This window comes from Panthera leo, chromosome E2, assembly GCF_018350215.1.
Source record: "Panthera leo isolate Ple1 chromosome E2, P.leo_Ple1_pat1.1, whole genome shotgun sequence".
In the NCBI taxonomy this organism is placed as follows: domain Eukaryota; kingdom Metazoa; phylum Chordata; class Mammalia; order Carnivora; family Felidae; genus Panthera; species Panthera leo.
This window is the reverse complement of record NC_056693.1, coordinates 16,271,855-16,295,603: the sequence shown is the minus strand read 5'-3', so window position 1 is coordinate 16,295,603 and position 23,749 is coordinate 16,271,855. Positions and strand designations below refer to the sequence as shown.

The following is a 23,749-nucleotide window of genomic DNA, read 5'->3' as shown; positions in this document are numbered from 1 at the left end:
AAGTTGAAAATAGATGCATATAAAAATTGTGTGTGTGTGTGTGTGTGTGTGTGTGTGTATCTGTGCAAGAGACATTGTAGAAAAATACAGATCCAACCATGAATAGGAGTGGTCTTTGGATGATATCTTGAGAGAGTATACTTTCTACTTTATACATTTGTTAATTGCTTGAATATTTTCTAATAAATATTATTTCTATTTAAAAGAAAAAAGGAGGGGTGCCTGGGTGGCTCAATCAGTTAAGCATCCAATTTCAGCTCAGGTCATGATCTTACGGTCCTTGGGTTTCAGCCCTGCATCAGGCTCTGTGCTGACAGCTCTAAGCCTGGAACCTACTTCGGATTCTGAGTCTCCTTCTCCCTCTGCCACTCCCCCACTCACATTCTGTCTCTGTCTCTGTCTCTCTCAAAAATAAACATTAAAAAAATTTTTTTAATAAAAGAAAAAAGGAAAAGGGTGCCTGGTTGGCTCAGTCAGTAGAGCATGTGACTCTTGATCTTGGGATTGTAAGTTCAAACCCCACATGGGGTGTAGAGATTACTTAAAAAAAAAAAAAAGGAAAATGTTAGCTGGTCCTTAGCTGCACCTCTCATACATATTCAGATAGATATGGAATCCTTCCATGTGTTTTTTCCATAAGATTCCCTTCGACTGTGTTCAGGATGATGGAGTTTACTCAAATAAAAAAATATATATTTTAAAAAACTTAAAATACTGTTGGGGTGGATGGGTGGCTCAGTTGGTTGGGTGTCCAACTTCAGCTAAGGTCATGATCTCACGGTTTGTGAGTTTGAGCCCTGCATTGGGCTCTGTGCTGACAGCTCCAAGTCTGGAGCCTGCTAAGGATTCTGTGTCTTCCCCTGTCTCTGCCCCTTCCCTGCTCATGCTCTCTCTGTCTCAAAAATAAACATTTTCTTATTGTTACTTTATTTTTTAAATTTACATCCAGATTAGTTAGCATATAGTGCAACAATGATTTCAGGAGTAGATTCCTTAATGCCCCTTACCTATTTAACCCATCCCCCCTCCCATAATCCCTCCAGCAACCCTGTTTGTTCTCCATATTTAGGAATCTCTTATGTTTTGTCCCCATCCCTGTTTTTATATTATTTTTGCTTCCCTTCCCTTATGTTCATCTGTTCTATGTCTTAAAGTCCTCATATGAGTGAAGTCCTGTGATATTTGTCTTTCTCTAATTTCGCTGAGCATAATACCCTCTAGTTCTATCCATGTAGTTGCAATAAATAAACATTTTTCAAAAAAAATTTTAATGAGTGTTGAAAGAGATTTAAAAAAAATGTTTTTGAGTATAGCTGACACATAATGTTACATAGTTTCAGGTACATAATCACATCTAGTTAAAACTCACTACATTCTGGCCAAGGACCAAACACTGCCCACTGCAGGCAAGGAGAGCCTCTGCAGATGACTGGCCTGAAAGAGCAGCCAAAAAACATAACAACAGAGGGCACATAGTACACACCAGAGACATTCCTTGAAGCGCCATGCCCTGGACACTATATGAGCTCTTCTTCATAAAGCCATTACTCTCAGGAGCAGGAAACATAACAGGCTTTTCTAACATACAGAAGAAGTCAGAGACAGAATGTCAAGGTGTAGGAATTCATCCCAAAAGAAAGAACAAGGTCAGAGCCAGAGATCTAATGGAAACAGACATAAGTAATATGCCTGATGGAAAATTTAAAGAAACAATCATAAGAATACTTACTGGGCTTGAGAAAAAAAATGGAAGACTTCAGGGAGGCCCTTACCACAGAGATATAAGAGTTAAAAAACAATCAGTGGGAAATGAAAAATACAATAACTGAGATCCAAACAGAATAGATGTAATGACCACAAGGATGGAAAAAGCAGAGGAACAAATAAGTGATATTAAAGATAGAATAATGGAAAATAATGAAGCTGAACAAAAGAGAGAAAGAATTATGGATCAAAGAATAGACTTCAAAAACTCAGTGACTCCATCAAAAGTAGTAACATTCATATTACAGGAGCCACAGAAGAATAACAAATGTTGTTAAAATGTCTATTATTACCCAAAGCAATCTACACATTTAATGCAATCCATATCAAAACACCAACAGCATTTTTCACAGAGCTAGAAAAAACAATCCTAAAATTTGTATGGAACCACAAAAGACCCCGAATAGCCAAAGTAATCTTGAAAAAGAAAAAGCAAAGCTAGAGGCATCACAATTCCAGACTTCAGGTTATATTATAAAGCTGTAATCATCAAGACAGTATGGTTACTGGCACAAAAACAGATACATAGATCAATGAAACAGAATAGAAAACCCAGAAATGAACTCACAAGTATATGGTCAATTCATCTTCAACAAAGCAGGAAAGAATATTAATGGAAAAAGACAGTCTCTTCAACAAATGGTGTTGGGGAAACTTCACAGCAACATGCAAAAGAATGAAACTGGACTAGTTTCTTTACCATACACAAAAATAAATTCAATATTGGTTAAATGTGAAACCTGAAACCATCAAAATCCTAGAGGAGAATATAGGCAGTAACCTCTTAGACATCGACCATAGCCACTTCTTACTAGATATGTCTCCTGAGGCAAGGAAAACAAAAGCAAAAATAAACTATTGGGCTTAATCAAAATAAAAAACTTCTGCACAGAGAAGGAAACAATCAACAAAACTAAAAGGCAACCTACAAAATGGGAGAAGATATTTGCAAATGATGTATCTAATAAAGGGTTAGTATCCAAAATATATAAAGAACTTATCAAACTCAACACCCAGAAATCAAATAATTCAGTGAAGAGATGGGCAGAAGACATAAATAGACATTTTCCCAAAGAAGACATACAGATGGCCAACTAACACATGAAAAGATGCTTATCATCACTCATCATGAAGGAAATACAAATCAAAACTGCAATATCACCTCACACTAGTCAGAATGGCTAAAATGAACAACTCAGGAAACAAGTATTAACAAAGATGGGGAGAAAGGGGAATGCTCTTACACTATTGGTGGTAATATAAACTGTTGCAGCCACTATGGAAAACAGTGTGAAGGTTTCTCAAAAAGTTAAAAATAGAACTACCCTACAAATCAGCAACTGCACTACTAGGAATTTACCCAAAGGATACAAAAATACTGATGTGAAGGGATACATGCACCCTGATGTTTACAGCAGAGGTACCAACAATAGCCAAATTATGAAAACATCCCAAATGTCCATTGACTGATGAATGGATAAAGATGTGGTACATATATACAATGGATTATTACTCAGTCATAAAAAATGAATGAAATGTTGCCATTTGCAATGCTGTGGATGGAGCTGTAGAGTGTTATGCTAAGCAAAATAAGTCAGTCAGAGAAAGACACAGACCATATGATTTTACTCATGTGGAATTTAAGAAACAAAAACAAATGAATATAGCAGGGGCAAAAAAGAAAGAAGCAAACTAAGAAACAGACTCTTAACTACAGAGAACAAACTAATGGTTACTGGAGGGAGGTGGGCAGAGGGATGGATTAAATAGGTGATACGTATTAAGGAGGGTACTTGTAATGAGCACTGGGTTTGTATGTATGTGATTAATCATTAAATTCTATGCTTGACACTAATATTACACTGTTTGTTAACTAACTGGAATTTAAATAAAAATTTGGAGAAAAATAATTTTTAAATACAATGTTACATTAGTTTCAGGTATACAACACAGTGATCCAAATTCTGTATACCTTATGCTATGCTCCCCACAAGTGTACTTACTATCTGTCACCATACAATGCTATTATAATATCACTGACTGGATTCCCTATGCTGTGTGTTTTATTCCCTCCCATGACTTACTCATTCCATAACTGGAAGCCTGTATCTCCCACTCCCCTTCACCCATTTTGCCCATCCTTCCACTTCCTTCCCTCTGGCAAATGTCAGTTTGTTCTCCATTCTACTTGAGTTCTCTGATTCTACTTTGAGTTTGTTTCATTTGTTTTTTTTTTAGATTCCAGATATGAGTGAAAACATATGGACCTAAAGGGAATTATGCTAAGTGAAATAACTCAGACTGAGAAAGACTAAGAAAGTTGTTTTTTAATGAAAACTAAGTTGAAAGTTTTTAGAAAAATAGGCTAAAAGTGTGTCACTTAAAAACTTCCTTTTGTATTCCATGTGGAAAAGAATTGTGAAAGCCTATTAAAAACATTAAAATCTCTACAAAGATTCTTTACTCACATTGGTTTGAAATGTTATGCTTTGCTTAAAAAAAATGAGCAATAGATATTGTAGATAGTGCATCACGAGTGTGGCTTATATAAGGAGGACAGTGCTAAACTCCAACAGATCATATTCAAATAAAGGCTTTATAACTATATCAGAAAATTAATGAATATTTATATATATGTTATACAGTTAAAATAAAAGTCTCACGTGTGTATTTTTCATGATTCCTCATAACCAACTTTTTAAAAAAGTAATCACTTACAAATCAAATAAACAGCAGTCTGTTTTGCACAATTTTATATTTCTATAGATTTATAAAAGAAGAATTAAATAACACTATATAGATACATATTTTAACTATTAATATCCATTGTCAAACTGCCCTCCAAAATAATTCTCATCAATTTGCATTACTACCAGAACATAAAGTACATGTCATCAAACTCATCTATCCTAATATCATTCTAAAATCTTTGCCCCTGTAAGGAAAGAGTACCTCATTATTTTATAATTTCCAAATTTCTGATTATAAAAAAGAGGATTTTTATATATTGATATAAAATACATGTACTATGTATTTTGTGGTTTCATCTTTGGTGAATTCTTTATTCATATCCTTTACACATATTTTAATTGCACTAGCATTTTCTTTTAAGTGGTTTAAAGAAGTCATTTATACATTTATGGCATTAAGGCTTTATAATATTTTTTTTCCCTCAAATTGCCACTTTTTTCAAATCATCATTTTTTATTGTCACATGTCATCTTCATTTATAGTGCTTTCGATAAAATTTTTGAAAACATGTTATGAAGTCAAATCTCCCAGTTTTCCATTATAGAGTCTTGCCTTGATGTCATTTTAAGAAAGACTTTCCAAAATCCAGTATTATAAAAATACCATCCTTAACTTTAAAAAAAATCTCTCCATGCTGCTGATTGGAAAAGCTACCTTTATCAAATACTAAGTTCTCATGTGTACATGGGTATATTTCTGTACTTTCTCTGTTGTTCCACTGATCTATTTCACTGCCTTTATATCAGACTATTCTCCCCCATAGATAACAGGCAAAACTTTAAATATTAAAAATTGAATCAAGCACTATATTGAATGAATAATACACAGAAGCAAGTATGCAATCCAGAAATATAAAAATAGTTCAGCAAGAGGAAATCTTTACTATAAATTCTTTTTTTGTTTTTTAAATTCTTTTTTTTAATGTTTATTTATTTATTTTGAGAGAGAGAGAGAGACAGAGAGCATGAGTGGGGAAGACAGAGAATCTTAAGCAGGATCCAGGCTCAGCATGGAGCCCAACGCAGGGCTTGATCTCATGCTCATGAGATCATGACCTCAGCCAAAATCAAGAGTTGGACGCTTAACCAACTGAGCCACCCAAGTGCCCCTATTATAAATTCTTATAGAATTTTTCTTCTATAACTCTTATAGAAGAAAAAATAGTAAAAGAGAAAAAAATAATTGCCTTGAAAGATGCTGAAAATATATAAAATTCAAAAGCCTCTCATGCTTAAAATATATACATCCGTACATACAATACATAGTGCTAGGGATAGAAAAAAATAGGCACATTTAGTTTGAAACCCCTAAAAATGTCCCACCATATCAGAAAGAAAAAAATTATAGCAATTGTTCAACATAAATATGGAAACTGTGGTTGATAAAGTAGAATTAAAATAAGAAAAGGGAAAAGGGAACATATACACTGGAAAGGTATTATTACATCCAGCAAATAGTTTGCCTTTTCCTCTTAAGTCCATAGAAACATCTCCCAGACTCCCTTGCAACCGAGTGACTGAATTCTGGCTAATCAGAAGTGATAGATGCCACAAATGGTACTTCCAGAACAGTCCATTAAAAACGTCCTGAGAGATCCTTCATCCATTTGTGTGTGTGTGCGTGTGTTTCTATCTCCCCCTTTCTTTCTCAGTGGCTGGCTTCAGAGGATTCAGCAGAGGACTTCCAGGCAATGGTGAGTCCTAAGAGATGACATAGCCAACAGATGAAATAGAGCTGTATAGCTGAATGACAGCATGCAGCAGAGGCCCAGGATAACCTCACACTGGACTGTGACATGTGCAAGAAACAATCCCTATTGTTTTTATTCACTGAGGCTTTGTTAAAATAATTAGATTTATGTTGACTAATACACTCAGAGAATTGTTGAAAACCTACTACAAAAAAGAGTATATTGAACTGGCTAGATAGATGATACAATAATGCAAATTAATACTTTTTCTATATACCAACAATAACCAAACATCTAAAGGTACATAATGCTACATAGTAAGGAAAATAGTATAGCATTGGCTTAGGAATAAGTAAATAGATCAAAGTAACAAAAAAACAGAGGACAGAAACAAGATTCATGCAAACATAAGGACTTAGCATATTTCAGGGGTGACATTATAATTAATAGAGAAGAAATGGACAAATAAACAGTACTGGGAAAACTCCATGTGGAAAAAAAGGCCTAATACATCATATTTTAAAATTAAAGCTCAGATGGATTATAGGAGAAGACTGTAAAAGTATGGAAAGAGCCCAAATGTCCAATGATGGATGAATGGATAAAGAAGATGTGGTATATATATACAATGGAGTATTACTCGGCAATCAAAAAGAATGAAATCTTTCAACTATGTGGGACTAGAGGGTATTATGCTAAGTGAAATTGGTCAGAGAAAGACAAAAATCATATGACTTCACTCATAGGAGGACTTTAAGAGACAAAACAGATGAAAATAAGGGAAAGGAAACAGAAATAATATAAAAACAGGGAGGGGGACAAAACAGAAGAGACTCATAAATATGGAGAACAAACTGAGGGTTGCTGGAGGGGTTGTGGGAGGGGGGATGGGCTAAATGGGTAAGGGGCACTAAGGAATCTACTCCTGAAATCATTGTTGCACTATATGCTAACTGATTTGGATGTAAATTTTAAAAAAGAAAAAAGAAAATTAAAAAAAATAATAAAAAAATAAAACAAAAACAAAACACACAAAAAAAACCCTCTGGGTGAGTCGGTAGGTTAAGGGTCCAATCCTCTGTCTCCCTTTCTCTCTGCCTCTCCCTATTTCGTGCTGTCTCTCTCTCTCTCAAAAATAAATAAACATAAAAAAAAAAAAACAAAAAAAAACAAAAAAAAAAACTGGGTGAGAGAAGGCACCACAATGGTAAAAGGCAAGGGAGAGTCTGGAAAAGACGACAAAAACACGTATCATAGAAAAATGATTAATACTCAGAATATGTTAAAAAAAGTTCTAGTGGTACCTGGGTGGCTCAGTCAGTTGACTGAGGTCATTTTGACTCAGGTCATGATCCCAGGATTGCAGGATCGAGCCCCAGGTCAGGCTCCACATTCAGCATGGAGCCTGCTTAAGATTCTCTCTCTCTCCCTTTCCCCACCCCACTCCACTCACATGCACTTTCTCTCTCTCTAAAATAAAAAAAAAAAAATTTTTTTTTAACAAAAAGAAATTCTAAAAGTCAGTAAGAAAAAGCCAAATAACCTTACCTGAAAGAATGGGTTAAAAATATGAGAAGGTAATTCACAGAACAGAAATTCTGAATGGACAGTGCATTTCCAGGAAAATGCTCAGTCTTACTAAGCAAATTAAAACAACTTCAAGAGCATTTCTCTTTCATCATACTGGTAAAAATTTATCAAGGGCAATATCACAAACTTAAGTTGGAGAATATCAAGGGAATAAGGAAACTAGAACTCTCAGATATTGTTAGTAGAGGTATAAGTAATACCATCATGTTCAAGAGCAGTTTGAGTATCAAGTAAAACAAAGTGTGCACTCCTATGCTCCAGCAATTTTACTACTATGTACAAATCCTTGACAAACTCTTACGTGCATGTGCATAGAAACATACCCTGCTACTATGTGAGTTAGCAAAAAATAGAAACAATCTAAATGGCCATCTATAGGGAAAGAGTTGCATAAAATGTGGCAAATTCAAAACATGCAATAGTATACAACAGTTTAAAAAATGGAAATATATTACATATAGATTTACCAAGGATAAATTTCAGGAAAATGTTGAGTAATACAAGCAAGTTGTAGAAGAAAATGTAAAGAATACTACCTATGAAAATAAAAACACTCTTGGAGTGCCTGGGTGGCTCAGTCAGTTAAGCAACTGACTCTTGGTTTCGGCTCATGTCATGATCTCACAGTTGTGGGATTGAGCCCCACGTCAGTGCAGAGCCTGCTTGGGATTCTCTCTCGCCCTCTCTTTCTGCCTCTCCCTGGCTTGTGTGTGCATGCACACATTTTTTCTCTCTCAAAACAAATAAACATTAAAGAAAAGAAAATAACTTTTTTCAACAAATGCATAGATATTTACAAAATATGTTTACAAAATGAATTAGAAGGACATATGATGAACTCATGACTGTTGTTGCTTCTCAGAGCAAGAAGCAGATGAGGAAAAATGAACTGAGAATGAGAAACAAAGAGAACTTGTACTTAAGACAGTTTATCTCTTCATCAAAAAATGAAAATATGTCAAAACATTAACAATGATCAATTCCGGGTGGTAGCCATTTATTGTATTAGTCACTGTACTTTCCTGTATTCTTCACTTTGTCTATAAAAAGAAATAAAAATATGTCCTGAAATAAAAACTCGATTCTACATCCTGAAAGACAACACACATTTCAGGAAAAAGTGATCCAAAATGGTCAGACTGAGACGTATCTAATTAAATAACTTTAAAATTAAAGAACCATCAGGGTGCCTGGGTGGCTCAGTCGGTTGGGCGTCCGACTTTGGCTCAGGTCATGATCTCATGGTTTGTGAGTTCAAAACCTGCGTCGGGCTCTGTGCTGACAGCTCAGAGCCTGGAGCCTGCTTTGGATTCTGTGTGTCTCTCTCTCTCTGCCCCTCCCCCGCTCATGCTCTGTCTCTATCTTTCAATAATGAATAAATGACAAAAAAAAATTTTTTTTTTAATTAAAGAACCATCTAGGAGACCAGAACAAAATATAAAGCTAATTATATACTTAAATGGAAAATATCAAGTTGGCATCAGACTTCTTCATAAACAATATTCAACATTAATACTATGCTATAATAAATTTAAGGAAAGAATGGCCAATTATGAACAAGATAGAACTTGGGGGAGGGGACATTATTTTCATGAGCTCTTTTTGAGGAAACTGCTAGAGGACAATCTAGAGAAATTTCCAGAGAAATTTTAGCAAAAGGATCTAGTGAAAAACACTGAATATATTTAGCCATAAAAGACAAAATGAAAGGCTGGAATAAATGTGACAGAACAGCATGTAAATATAATATGCTGTGACAATATAAAAAACATACAACTAACAAAATTTGGGAAGAGAACAACAAATTGACTCATCTGTAATAGATTAAAAAATCAAGGGCTAGTTTATTTAAAGCCAACTTATTAAGTAATAGAAAGAATAAATATTGTATATATAAACAGAGCACAATAACACTAGAACAAAAGGGGATGCCCGAGTGGCTCAGTCAGTTAAACGTCCAACTCTTGATTTTGGCTCAGGTCATGATCTCAGGGTCAAGAGATGAAGCCCCATTGAGACAGGCTCTGCACTGGGCATGGGGCCTGCTTAGGATTCTCTAACTCTGCCCTTCTCCTGCTGTCTCTCTTCCCCCGCCAAAAAAAAAAAAAAAAAAAAAAAAAAAATTCAAAGACAACACTAGAACAACAACAACAAAAAATCTTCCTCATTATTATAAAAGCTATAGTATTAGATGACCAAAATAAAGGCTAGGAAAACAGACAAGTGAAAGTCTTTTTTAAAAACTGTAAATACCAGAAAACATCACATAAAACAATATACAGAGTTAAGCCCAAACATATCAAAAATGTACCTGGATTTTCACCTATTAAATTGAAATGATACTTAGATTGGTTCACAAAGCAAGACTCAATTCTATACTGTATGTAAATGCCACATGTAAAATAAAGTGGTTTTTTTTTTTTTAATGTTTATTTATTTTCCAGAGAGAAAGAGAAACAGAGTGTGAGCAGGGGAGGGGCAGAGAGAGAAAGACACAGAATTCAAAGCAGGTTCCAGGCTCTGTCAGCACAGAGCCCGACACAGGGCTCGAACTCATGAACTACAAGATCATGACCTGAACTGAAGTCAGATGCTTAACTGACTGAACCACCCAGGCGCCCCTAAAATAAAGTGATTTTTAAAAATTAAAAATAAAAGTCTGAGTAAAGGTCCTAAAAAAAGCATAAAAAGGCAAGAAACCGATTCTTCCCTAGGGCATTCACAAAAAAGGCAGGCTGCTGACTTTTTTTTTTTTTTTTTTTTTGGCTGACATCTTGATTTTAGTCCTATAAGACCCATTTTCTACTTCTAAACTCTAGAGCTATAAGATAATAAATTCCTGTTGTTTTCAGCCACTAAATTTGTGGTACTCTGTTACAGCAGCAATACAAAATTAATATAGAAGTAGTCTGGCACAACCTTTCTGGAGGGGAATGTGGCAACTCCTAACAAAACTACATATGCACTTACTCAGGAATCCCATTTCCAATAATCTCTCCTGAAAACATAGCCTTGACATTATGAAAATATGTATGAACATGGTTATTTACTGAAGCACTGGTTATAACTGCAAAATAGTTGCAAACAGCTAAAAGTCCACACATCAGAAAGTAGTTAAATAAATTACCATAACACCCACATAATGAAGTATTTTGCAGCTGTTAAAAAAATGAGGAAGATCTCCATGAATAATATGGAGTGATTGCCTGTGTATATAGTTAAGTGAGAAAAGTAAAATGCAAAGTGTATCTACAGTATGCTACCCTTCATGTAATGTACAAAGACTTACAAGAAACTATACATATGTTGGCTCATTTGTACAAATGAAACATAAAAAGGACAAACCTGAAAATACAGAGATTGGTATCTACAAGAAGCAGATAAGAAAGAGATAGGAAGAAGTTAAGGAGATAAAAATAGGATAGTGGGAATGAGGAGAGAGTAACACATTTCTGAGGACGTATTTTTGTATAGCTCTGATTCTTAAAAGCATAATAATGTTTCAGATACCAAAAAAATAAGTAATTAAAATCAACCAGGATGTGGTAAGAACCCAAACAGAATACAAACAGTAACAAATGAACCTAAAAGAACTAACCTAACTTTTTTTTAAATGTTTATTTATTTCTGAGACAGAGAGAGACAGAGCATGAGTGGGGGAGGGGCAGAGAGAGAGGGAGACACAGAATCCAAAGCAGGCTCCAGGCTCTGAGCTGTCAGCACAGAGCCCAACGCAGGGCTCGAACTCACAAACCATGAGACCATGACCTCAGCCGAAGTTGGTCGCTCAACAGACTGAGTCACCCAGGCGCCCCTAACCTAAGTAACTTTGAAAAATAGTATTTTGGCTGAATACTATAAGACTAAAGACAAAAGGAACCATATATGAATAATGTAATCTAGTTAGTAAATTTGTTTCTCACAGAGGAGTATCTTGGAAATTCTGAAATTTTGTGTATGCTAAAATTGAGTAAATAAGTAAATACATTGTTTCTTATTGTTAGAACAACAAATTACAGATAAGGAAGAAGGCTACAATAAGCCCTATGGAGTAAAACTAGAATCAAGATACCAAAATAAACTGGTAATTTTAATATATATAAAAAAAACTGAGACAGATATAAATATAGAAGTGTCTGTGTACCTGTGTGTGTTGGTATATATACATATATTTTCCAGCTCAATCTGCTGTGAGGGTCTAGGAGCAAAGACATCCCAGGAGCAATGAGCACTCATAGCACCTACACCTTGGTTTCTAAACATCATTTCCCAATAAAAGGAACCAGAGCTTCTAGGAGCAGGACCTGATTCAAGGCTGGGGCAAGGAAAACAAGATGAACCGGGAACACCCAGAGCTGGGGAGGAAGGAAGTGCTCGAAAATGGATAGGAGCATGTTAAAAGGTCAAAGAAACCAACTGGAATGAAATCCCAATGGTCAAAGCTAGGGCAATTTGAGCAACAAAATAATGATTTATTGGCTTTATCTCCCTCAGAAAAAATAAAAATCCATGATTCCATAAAGAAATAATTGAATAAATAAACAAATGGGAGAAAAGAAACAGTTTTTCTAAGACAATCCTAATTAATATATGTAAAGGAGGGAAATGGAAAAATCAACATTAGGTCAATATCACAGTAATAACTATTGCAGACAAGATCCAATGGGGCAATGGATGCTAAAATTAGTGGGCAAAAGTTTCAAAGACACTGAATAGCCTCAAAGTATCTCCCCTAAGATACTTATTAATTACAAATAGAAAAATAGTAACTTTACATTGGAGAAACCAGACAGACACTACCTTACCAAGTGATCAAAGACATATCAATATTATGAATCCAGTATGTTGCACTGAGTGGAACTTAACATTATTTCTGTTGCACTTTTCCCAAAAATGCGTTACCTCAATCTAATCACGAGAAAACATCAGATAAACCCCAACTGAGCACAAGCAGATGTAATGAGCGATTTGTCCAGACTGAAGTATATCTGAAGAGTCTGGGAGAGATTCCTCCAAGATGATAAAATCAATAGATTAGCTAATGTGTCTGACTGTCTTAAGAGATTTAGATAGTTGATGGAGAGTTGGGAATTGAGTGAGGAATAGGTATACAGAAAATCAAGGGGAAAAAAAAAACAAACAAATAGACAACCCCACCCCCACCCCAGAAATTATTAACTCCAGGAAAAATAAAAAGTTGTATGGAGGGGCACCTGGGTGGCTCAGCTGGTTAAGCGTCTGACTTCGGCTCAGGTCATGATCTCACAGTTCTGAGATCGAGCCCTACATCAGGCTCTGTGCTGACAGCTCATAGCCTGGAGCCTGTTTCAGATTCTCTGTCTCCCTCTCTCTCTGCCCCTTCCCCACTCATGCTCTGTCTCTCTCTCTCTCTCAAAAATAAATAAACATTAAAAAAAAAGTTGTGTAGGAAAAGTAATCTTGGTATATACACAGAATGGCTATGACTAGCACTTAATAGCCACAATAATATAAACCCTGAACAGTGATTCAATCAAAATTATGATACTGAGGAGATGGGAAGTGTGTGTGTGTGTGTGTGTGTGTGTGTGTGTGTGTGTGTGTTTGTGCACGTGTGTATGTGTGTATGTGTGTGAGCACATACATGTATTTGATTTAGGATAAGAAAGTATTAAATTCTTATTTTCAAAAACAAAATTCTTATTTTCTTAGAAGATACTGGTTGAGGACTAAACCTGAAAAAGTAATTAAGAAATAGCAACATATACGTATTTGTTAAAGAAATGAAGAAAACATCAAAAAAGTTGCAAAAGTAAAGAAAGTTGGTCCATTTAAGGAGAGGGAAGCTAGGGAGGTGGACAAAAGACTGCCTTTTTAAAGGGAATACGCCTTGTAAACCTACTTGACTCGTTAAGAAATGTGCATGTATAACTTTTATAATAACTTGGATAAAAATAAAAACTCTAAAATGAAATCTGGAAATGTACACATTTCCGATCCTAAAAGGAAAAGAGCTGGCGAGGACTGAGATTTGGGTTATTTCTAGACGAATCATAGAGCATATACTTTGATAGAAATAGAGAGAAACCCACCCCCACCAAGCCCAGGGTAGCCTCCTCAAGTGCAGGGAAGCATTCTCATGACCAGTTGGGCTGGCACCTTACAACAACACTCCTTGTCCAGTTCCCTGTCACTCACCAGCATATTGACCATCTGACATCTCTTTCTCCACCATCCAAGGTTCCTTCCCTTGCTCCAATAAGGAGATCATGTTGGGCTTAGAAATGGAGAGTCCTGTTTACAGGAGAAGAAAAATGAGAGCAAGAAAGAGACACACAGAGACAATCAACTTGCTTTAGCCTTTCTAGGACTCAAACGCAATCTTTTGGTCATTAAGCAAGAAAGGCAATTAGAGGAAGGGCCAGAGAAGGGAATGATGTTGGTATGAAGGATGAAGATGAAACTCTTTCCGTAGCAGTGGTTCTCAAAGTGCTAGAGCAGAAGCACCACCACCTAGGAACTTATTAGAAATGCAAATTCTCAGGGCGCCTGAGTGGCTCAGTCAGTTAAGAGTCCTACTCTCGATTTCAGCTCGGGTCATGATCTTATGGTTTGTGAGTTCAAGCCCCAAGCTGGGCTTCACCCTGACAGATAGGAGCCTGCTTAGAAGTCTCTCTCTCTGCCCCTTTCCTGCTTGCTCAGCACACATGTGTTCTCTCTCTCTCTCTCTCAAAATAAATAAATAAACATTAAAAAAAAAAGCAAATTCTCAGGCCTCAACCCAGACCTCCTGAATCAGAAACCACAGTGGTTCTCAAACTTTAATGGGCATCAGAATCATTAGGAGGGCTCATTAAAACCCAAATTACTAGGCATATTCCCAGAGTTTCTGATTTTGTAGGTCTATAGTGGGATGCTATAATTTTCAATTTAACAAATTCCTACGCCATACTGATGCTGCTATTCCAAACCACCCTTCTCCAACAATGGGAACTATTCATTTCTAACTCTTTGAAACTACTTCAAATTATTTCCTGGGAACAGGAAGAAGAAATTCAGCTAAGCACTTAAGATGACCTAAATGTCCTAATGGAGGAAGCAAAAACACCCGAGGGAAGATTCTGAATTATGGGGGAGACATCCTTACCAAGCCATACCAAGTTCCTGTAGTTCTCCAACATGACATCTCTGTATAAATCCTTCTGAGATGGGTCCAGCCATTCCCATTCCTCTTGGGAAAAATCTAGAGCCACATCTCGGAAGGTCACCAAACCCTGAAATTATAAAAAAAGAAAAAAGAAAAAAAAATCTCATTTGCCAAGTGCTCCCATATGGTCCTGGCAGAAAAGATGAATTCTGCCAGAGTTCTCTAAGTGGTCCAAGGAAACTGATTATTGGGGAGCAAGTACATGTCCAGGTTTGTCGAATATTTTGAGAGAAAAACATTTCACATTTTTGTAAATAAAAAAAGACCTATACACAGGAAAAAAATAGCTTATGGCATGAAACATGAGTTTATAGCATGCAAGTATGTGAACAAGGGTGTTTTATGTTACATACACTATGTATCAGGAAATTCTTATAGGGATGATTCCTTTATATTCCCCAAACTGGGATATCACATGGGTCAGAGAAGTGAAGAAAGGCCTTAAATTGGGCTTTGACTAAAGGGTATGGTCTGAAACTTAGATTCTATATGTAAGGAAAAACTTCCACAAATGTGTCCTGAAGACATAATAAAGTATATGTGAAGATATTTAGATAGAATTTTCATTGGAAGGTTACATCTGGAAAAAAACTTACATATCAAAAAATAAGAGTTTAGCCTACACCACTGAACTATAACCTGTATGAGGGAAGGATATCTGTTTTACAATCTCTTGATTATCCAGTGTCTATTATAAAACCGGTCACATGGTAAACAGTAAATATTTGCCACTCAGTGAATAAATGGTAGTTTCCTATAGTATATCCATAGGAAGGAAGAGTACTCAATGCTTAAAATGACATTTTAAGTTCCGTTTTGCAGAGTATGATCTCATTTTTTATTAAAAATAATAAAATCGCTATCAGTGCCGAGAATGAATCTAGTGCCAAGATCTCAGACGCCAGCCAAATCAACCTGCAAGTGGGTTCTTCTAAACACAGCAGCTTCGGGCCTGCTATGTTAACTCTTTCTTGCACATTGCTCTATTTAGTTTTCTATTTTTTGAGCTGGTTTTTATATTTTAAATTTATGGAGAAAATAATCTCTTTTGCTAGTGCTTTCAAATTAAATGTTCTATTGTTGTCCATCAAATTGCAAAAATAAGTAAATATTAAATATGGTTATTCTACATAGTAGAAATGTGGGTGAATGTGGCCAGAGAAAAAACATCAGACAAATACAGACTGTTGTATAACTTCCGTGTGCCCCTCTACACTTCTCTATGTCCTGTGAGGTTGACCTGTATTAATTGCATTAATAGACTCCCTTTCCCGACCCCATCTTCAGTTGGGTTCAGCCACAGACAAGAGATGAGAGAGAGGCAAGCAAAGCACAATTTTTACTCTGCTGGCACCCTCCTTGCAGCTCTGCCCTGTGTGGCCCCTGTCCTTCACTCCTAGGTCACAATGTCTGTCAGTGGCCCTCTGCACTCAGATCTCTCTGTCTCTGGGTTCAGGCCCAAGTTTTATTGTTATGAGTCCCAGGGTATAGCACTATCCTCTGTGGTTTCTTTATACACTGATCATAGCTTATAAAGAGTCCCCTTTTGAGTTTCTTGCTGGAACCCTGACTGATAAAATGTTAACCCAATTTACTTCTAGGATATGACCAGAGATTCCACAAAAGCACCACTACACTTCCCTAATAAATTCACTTTCCAACTCTCATAGTTTCTGTCTCTCTTTCTCAAACTACCACCAACTCTGTTCTCTCTTTGAACTTCCTCATCTTCTTGTTCATTACAAGTCCTTGCTGCCCTGTATCCATACTCATATATTCTGTCTTCCCTCTGTTTCAATGCATAAAACTCTAGGCTGCTATCTATGACCAATCCCTTCACTTGTCCATACAAAGACACTGTCACCTCTCTCCCTTGTAATTATCAGGAAGATATAAGATATCTCCCTTATCGGTATTTTCTCACTTTACTAGATTATTTCTATCAGTATACAAACGATGCAATACCTTTCATCTTATAAATAGATAAAGTCCCTTCCACAATCTCACTGTAGTTATTGTCCCATTTCCTTACTGCTCTTAACAAAACTCTTACAGGGGTGCCTGACTGGCTCAGTCAGAGAAACATTGAACTCTTGATCTTGGGATCGTGAGTTCGAGCTCCATGTTGGGTGTGCAGATTACTTAAATGAAACTTTTAAAAAAATAAGAAAACTCTTCCAAAGAGTTGTTTACATCAACAATATCCAATAGAAATACAATGTAAGCCACGTAATAAATTTTTTTAGGGGGCGTCTGGGTGGCTCAGTTAAATGTCCCACTTCTGCTCAGGTCATGATCTCACAGTTCATGGGTTCAAGCCCTGCGTCAGGCTCTGTGCTGACAGCTTGGAGCCTGGAAGCTGCTTCAGATTCTGTGTCTCCCTCTCTCTCTGTTTCTCCCTCACTTGCACTCTGTCTCTCTCTCTCAAAAATGAATAAATGTTGAAAATTTTTTAGTAGCTACATCAACAAAGCAAATAGATTCAATAATGGAAAAAATAAGAATAACTGCTATTTATATTCTGCTATTTATTACCCAATTACTACATTTCAGACACCCTAATAAGCATTTTACAGTTATTATCTTATTTAATCTCACTGTAAAACTTATTTTAAAAAAGTAAGAAAAAAGTATAAAACACATTTTATAGATGTTTAAGACCAAATGTCATGCTGAATCACTAGGTTATATTGCAAAAAAGGAAAAAAAGGTAAACAGAAATAGGTAAATTTAATAATATACTTAATTTAACCCATTATATCTAAAATATTATTTCAACATATACCCAATCTAAAAATTATTAATGAGATGTTTTACATTCTTTTTTTGTACTAAATCTTCAAAATCTGGTATATATTTGGTGACTTGGGTGGTTCATTCGGTTGAATGTCTGACTCTTGATTTCAGCTCAAGTCATTATCCCTGGGTCCTGGGATCAAGCCCCACATCAGGCTCCTTGGAGCATACTTAAAATTCTCTCTCTCTCTCCCTTGGTCCCTCTCCCTGACTTGTACTCTCTCTCTCTCTCTCTTTCTCTTTCTAAAATAAAAAAATAACAATACTAATAAAAATTAAAAATCTGGTATATATGTTATAGCACATCTTAATTCAGAGCAGTCTTATGTGGCTACTGGGTACATTACTGGGCAGTGTAGGTCTAGACTCATCTCTATTCTCACCTTTTAGGCCAGTGTTCCCTCATGAACCCACTGTAATGATGCTTTCATCGCAACCCCTCTATGAAGTAGCTCTTGTCAAGAGTATCAGTAGTTTCCATGTTACCAAATCCAATGGTCAGTTCTCAGTCTGCATCTTCCTCAGAAGAATTTAATTCTGTTGGTTACATCCTCTATAAAATACTCTGTACTTTTGACTTCCCCACTCTTCTGGTTTTCCTTCTACATCAGTCCTTCTCAGTCTCTCTTGCTGCTTCCTCTTCGTCTTGTCAGCCTCTAGATACTGAATACCTAAATTGAGTCCTTGGGCATCTTTCCTATAGACACTCACAATCAGATAATCCTATCCTGTCCTACGGCTTTAAATACACTAATCATTCTCAAATTCACACCCCCAATCATGATTCCAGTGTATAATCAATATTGCACTTGGATACCCAATCTCACAAACTTAATATATCTAGAACTCAATTTTTGTTCCCATCTCATTCTGCCCTGTCTTTCCATCTCAGTAAATGGCACAACCATTTGTACAGTTGCCCAGGTCAAAAATCTTTGTAGTTATCCTTGACTTTTTTCTTTCTCTCACATTCCACAACCAACCCCTGACCAAATCCCACATTTTCTATCTCCAACATATACCCCAATCCCAGCAGCTCCAATGATACCACCACGGTCCAGGCAGCTATCACCTTCCACCTAGATTACTGTGGTAGTCTCCTAACTGATCGCCCACTCCACCCTTAATTCCTTTCTATTTTCCTTTTAAAATATAAATCAAATTGGGGTGCCTGGGTGGCTCAGTTTGTTAAGCACCTGACTTTGGCTCAGGTCATGATCTCATGATTCGTGGGTTGGAGCCCCGCATGGGGCTCTATGCTACCAGCTCAGAGCCTGGAGCCTGCTTCAGATTCTGTGTCTCCCTCTCTCTCTGTCCCTCCCCTGCTTGTGCTCTGTGTGTCTCTCTCTCTCAAAAATAAACATAAAAAAAATTTTTTTTAATATAAATCAAATTACATTACAAACACTCCAATGACTCTCCTTCACTCTTAGAACAAACCTCAAAGTTCTGGTCATGAGTTTCAAGGGCCTATATAACTTGTTCCCCAGCTACTCCTCTGATCTCATAGTGTTCATTTCCCTCTGAGGATACTGGCTCAATGATATTCCTAGAGCTCATCAAACATGTTCCCACCATAATAACTTCATATTTGCTATTCCTTCTACTTTTAAAGGTCTTCTCCAAATCTCCACGAAACCTAATCCCTACTTTCACTGAAGTTTTTCTTTGCTTAAATGTCACTTCCTCAGAGAGGCCATCCTTGACTTCCCTATTTAATAGGGCGCTCAATAATCACACCTCTGTCCTTTATTCCACTTGCACTAATCCCCAGCATAACAAATCATGAGCTATCTAAAAAGGATAGTTCTCTTCCATCACATATTTGAGCACAGCACTGAGTAAAAAAGATACTAAGTGATTTATAGAGAGATTATATGAAGTAGTTGAGAGAGACAAGTGTGAGAGTGCTCACTGGGCTATTTGTGACTTTCTGAAGTCACAAAGTCCTAAAAAAAGAAGTAGAATTTCTGGAAACAAAGTGAAAACACCAACTTACTTGAGACATGGCTTTACAAAGTCCAACAGCCATTCTTCCTTTCTTCTTTAATCTTCTCTTTTGGAGAACAATGTCCTGAGAAACGAGAATTAAAGGGAAAAAAAAAATGGCAAACCAACCCCAGATTGCTGATCTGAGATTCACAAAGATAGAACACTTGTCCCTTTACGGTCTCCACAGCCTCCTTGCATAGGCCAGCCCTAAGCCTTCTAAGATCTGAGAAAAGGCCACAGATTAATTTAACCCCTGAAGTCCTCAATGGTATTAAGAACATATAGCTTGAACTCAACAAAATCTAAATGGCCAACAAGGTGGTTTATGATCTGGCCCTTGGATGCCCCTTAGACTTCATTTCCTACCCTCATTCCGCTTGCTCACCCCACTCCAGGCACACAGGTTTTCTTACAGTTCCTCAAACACTGTGCACAGTCCATCTTCAGGGCCGTTACCTTTGATTTTCCTTCTGCCTGGACATGGCTCACTCCCTCTCTTCATTCCTGTTTGTGTTCAGTTGTTACCACATGAGAGGCACTTTCCTGAAAATTCTATCTAAAGATAACTTCCCTTCCAGTCTCTTTTTCCTTATTGTGATTTTTCTTCGTAGCTTTTGACACCATTGGACATGTTACTTTTTTTCTCTGTTTATTGTTGTCTCCCCAAACAACAGTGTGGGATCTAATAGAACTAGGATTTGTTTGGTTCACTGATTGTATCTCTAGTGTTAGAATAATGCCAGAACCTTTGCAGGCACTCAAAAATTATTTGTTAAATGGAGGCGCCTGAGTGGCTCAGTAGGGTTAAGCATCCAACTCTTGATTTTGGTTCAGGTCATGATTTCACAGTTCGTGGGATCAAGCCCTGCATTGGGCTCCCAGCTGACAGCATGGAGCTTGCTTGTGATTCTCTCTCTCCATCTCTTTCCACCCCTCCCTCCCTCACTCATTTTCTCTCTCTCTCTCAAAATAAAAGCTTAAAAAATATTTATTAAATGAATAAATCAATCTTACTGGGCCTCCTGTAATATAAATAGCGATGTTACACATGTTGTACATGCCATTATCTTTTTTTTTTAACATTTATTTGTTTTGAGAGAGAGAGCACGCACGCACACAAGCAGAGAAGGGGCAGAGGGAGAAGGAAAGAGAGAATCCCAAGCAGGCTCTGCGCTGTCAGCGACCCCTGAGATCATGACCTGGGCTGAAACCAAGAGTCAGATGCTCAACTGATTGAGCCACCCAGGCACCCCTACATATGTCATTATTTTCTTTATTCTTCACAAAACGCAAAGGTAAATATTATTATCCTTATCTTGCCAACAAGTAAAACTGAGGTTCAAAAAGCTAAAGCAACTAACTCAAAGTCGTAAGAATCAACTGCCACGAGACTCAAAACTGGTCCTCTTTCAAGAGCCTACAATGTCTGAATGGGAATTATTTAACATAACCTGGGGAATCAAAGCCATATATCTACTAGAGAGGCATTTTCAGAGATGCAGATATTACCTTTATTACTTCACAGAAATAGAGCTTGAGGCAGGCATTGCTAAATTTTAATACAAACCAATAACAAATTGCACAGCCTGAAATATTCGTTGTTCTCTCAGAGCCAACATTTCTTCAATCTGAAAATGAGGACAGTCATGTTTGACCTAGAATTCAGGATATACGACTTCCTAAACCTGGGCTACTCTGCACTGGCCAATCAGTCTCTGAGAAAGTTATTTCCTTAGTGCAACACAGCTTGAAATTGTCCATAAAAGCCTTTGCAACCTGAGAGGAGAATCAATGAAGCCTTCTCTGCATCTGGGAGCCCTACATAGCATCTGCATAAAAGAAATGTCTTTTACTTTTTTATTGTTTTATAGAGAGAGAGAGAGAAAGAAAGCGCAAGCAGGGGAGAGGGGCAGAGGGAGAAAGAGAAAGAGAGAAAGAGAAAGAGAGAGAGAGAGAGAGAGAGAGAGAGAGAGAGAGAGAGAGAGAGAGGGAATCTTAAGCAGGCTCCACACTCAGCACAGAGCCCAACATGGGGCTGGATCCGGGGACCCTGGGATCATTACCTGTGCTGAAATCAAGAGTCAGAAGCTCAAGTGATTGAGCCACTCAGGCGCCCCCAAAAAATGTCTTTTATATTTCTGTCTGCAAAGAGTGGTGCATCACTTGGGTAATATTTCCAAAGTTTGAGATAAGCCATCAGTCTCCGAAAGAAGGTGATGTTAAAGACTTGGGCTTCACATAGCCCCCAGGCGCATGGTGACTCTCCACTCCTTCATTCATTGGCTGCATGACCTTGGGCAAGTTACTCCATCTCTCAGAACCTTTCTTTCCTCACTGTCTCACTGCCAACTGCTGGTGTAAAGAAGTGCTACCTTCGTCCCTGCTTACATTCTCTACACACATCTGGAAAGGAAATGAGACCGTTTTTCTTTATTAACTATGAAAGTCAGAAGCAAAATTTAGCTAACTTGGTATATCAGAAAAAGAGCCATGGATTGGCCTCTCTCAGCACCAAACGTGGAAGAGTTTTGACAAAGACAAAGCTAAAATCTGAAACTGCATGGCCTAAGGTGAGGAAGACCTGGCTTTCAGACTGAGCTCTCCATCCCAAACTGAGCAGTCAGTTTGAGGATGGTCTCACTACAATGTCTTTAGACTGGGTTCTGTGACTCACAAGGGGACTGAAGGACGAGACCCACATTAAATTCCCATATCCTGACAGTTCCTCGTCCAAGACCAGGGACAATCCTCTCCAACACCCTCAGAATCCAAGGCCCCCAGTTTTCACTCTCACAGTATGGGAAAGACCAAGAGAGTTTAGTAATTAAAAGCAAGGCCTCTGCCTAGGCTCAAGACCCTGTTCTGTCACTTATAAACTGTCTGAACTTGGGCAAGTAATTTTAATCTTTCTGCGCCCACAATCACACACTAGGTCCCACACAATCAAGCCTTCAGTCTCACGTACACATACAAATTCTCACCCAGTCACACACATACACTATACATGGTCACACAAGCTCACCTGTAATGTCAAACACATACACAGTGGCATTAACCCAAAGACAGAGATGATGACACACAATTACTCCGACAGACAGTCCCACGCAATCTCGCAGTGACTTGGGACACAAGGTCACACATCCGGTCACCATTACTCATACAAATTTATACCTGCAGAGAAAGATGCTCATGGGTTCGCAATCACACCTGCTGTCACACACATTCAAACACTGTTATATCCACAGAGACAAGTAGTCAAACATAATCACACATATTCATACAGCGACACAATGTCACACCCGCTGTTTCTCACAAACCCATATACAGTAACACATAGTTACACCTGCAGAAACAGACACACACACACAGACACACACAGTTTTATACCTGAGACATACAATCTTTCATAATCACACACACGGTGCCACACAAGATCACATTCTGTCACATCGCGACCTCTCACACAGTTATACAGGAACCCCTGAGGGCACCCCCCTGGCCCCATCCCGGTCCCTGACGGTCCACCTCAAGCCCGGCCCTGACCTCTGGCTCCCGCGCTCAGCCAGGCCCAACTCACCTCCCGTCGCCGCGGGCTCTGGAAACCCGCCCAGCGACCCGAGACCCACGACGTCCCCTCCCAGAATGCCCCGCGGAGCGAAGCGGAGCAGGGACTGAGCCGTGCGGGACCCCGAGCTCCTCTGGGGACACATCCAGCTGGACTGGACGCAGCTCAGCTTTTCCTTAGGACCCTTCGAACCACCAGCCCCAGAGAGCTTTGCGCCGCGGCCTTCATTTGCTGAACTACATTTCCCAGAGGGCCCCAAGGCCCGCCTCTACACCGCGCCTGCGCAGGTGGCCGCAGCCGTGGGAGTCTTGACCCGAGAACCGTGTGCCACCCTGGCGGATCTTGGGCACGCAAGTGACTGTGGGCGGCTGTGCGTGAGGAAACCGTGAATTTGCGCACGTCCGTGATTGTTACT

General features: G+C 38.0%; 1 protein-coding gene across 5 annotated transcripts in view; it reads right to left on the bottom strand.

Annotated features, from left to right (window-relative positions):
* The window catches only part of ZNF527 (zinc finger protein 527), a 32,400-nt gene extending 8,853 nt beyond the window's left edge, over positions 1–23,547 (bottom strand). For 2 of the 5 annotated variants that reach the window (XM_042920088.1, XM_042920089.1), the window contains exons 1-4: positions 23,347–23,547; positions 19,777–19,851; positions 14,922–15,048; positions 13,973–14,068 (exon numbers count right to left, since the gene is read on the bottom strand). In XM_042920088.1, the coding sequence (XP_042776022.1) occupies positions 13,973–14,068; positions 14,922–15,048; positions 19,777–19,809 (256 nt within the window). In that variant the 5' untranslated portion in view covers positions 19,810–19,851; positions 23,347–23,547. Of the gene's footprint in view, positions 1–13,972; positions 14,069–14,921; positions 15,049–16,166; positions 16,291–19,776; positions 19,852–23,346 lie in introns of those variants that run through there. The other 3 variants (XM_042920090.1, XM_042920091.1, XM_042920093.1) reach the window with 3 other exon arrangements.
* Between the last annotated feature and the right edge of the window lie 202 nt (positions 23,548–23,749).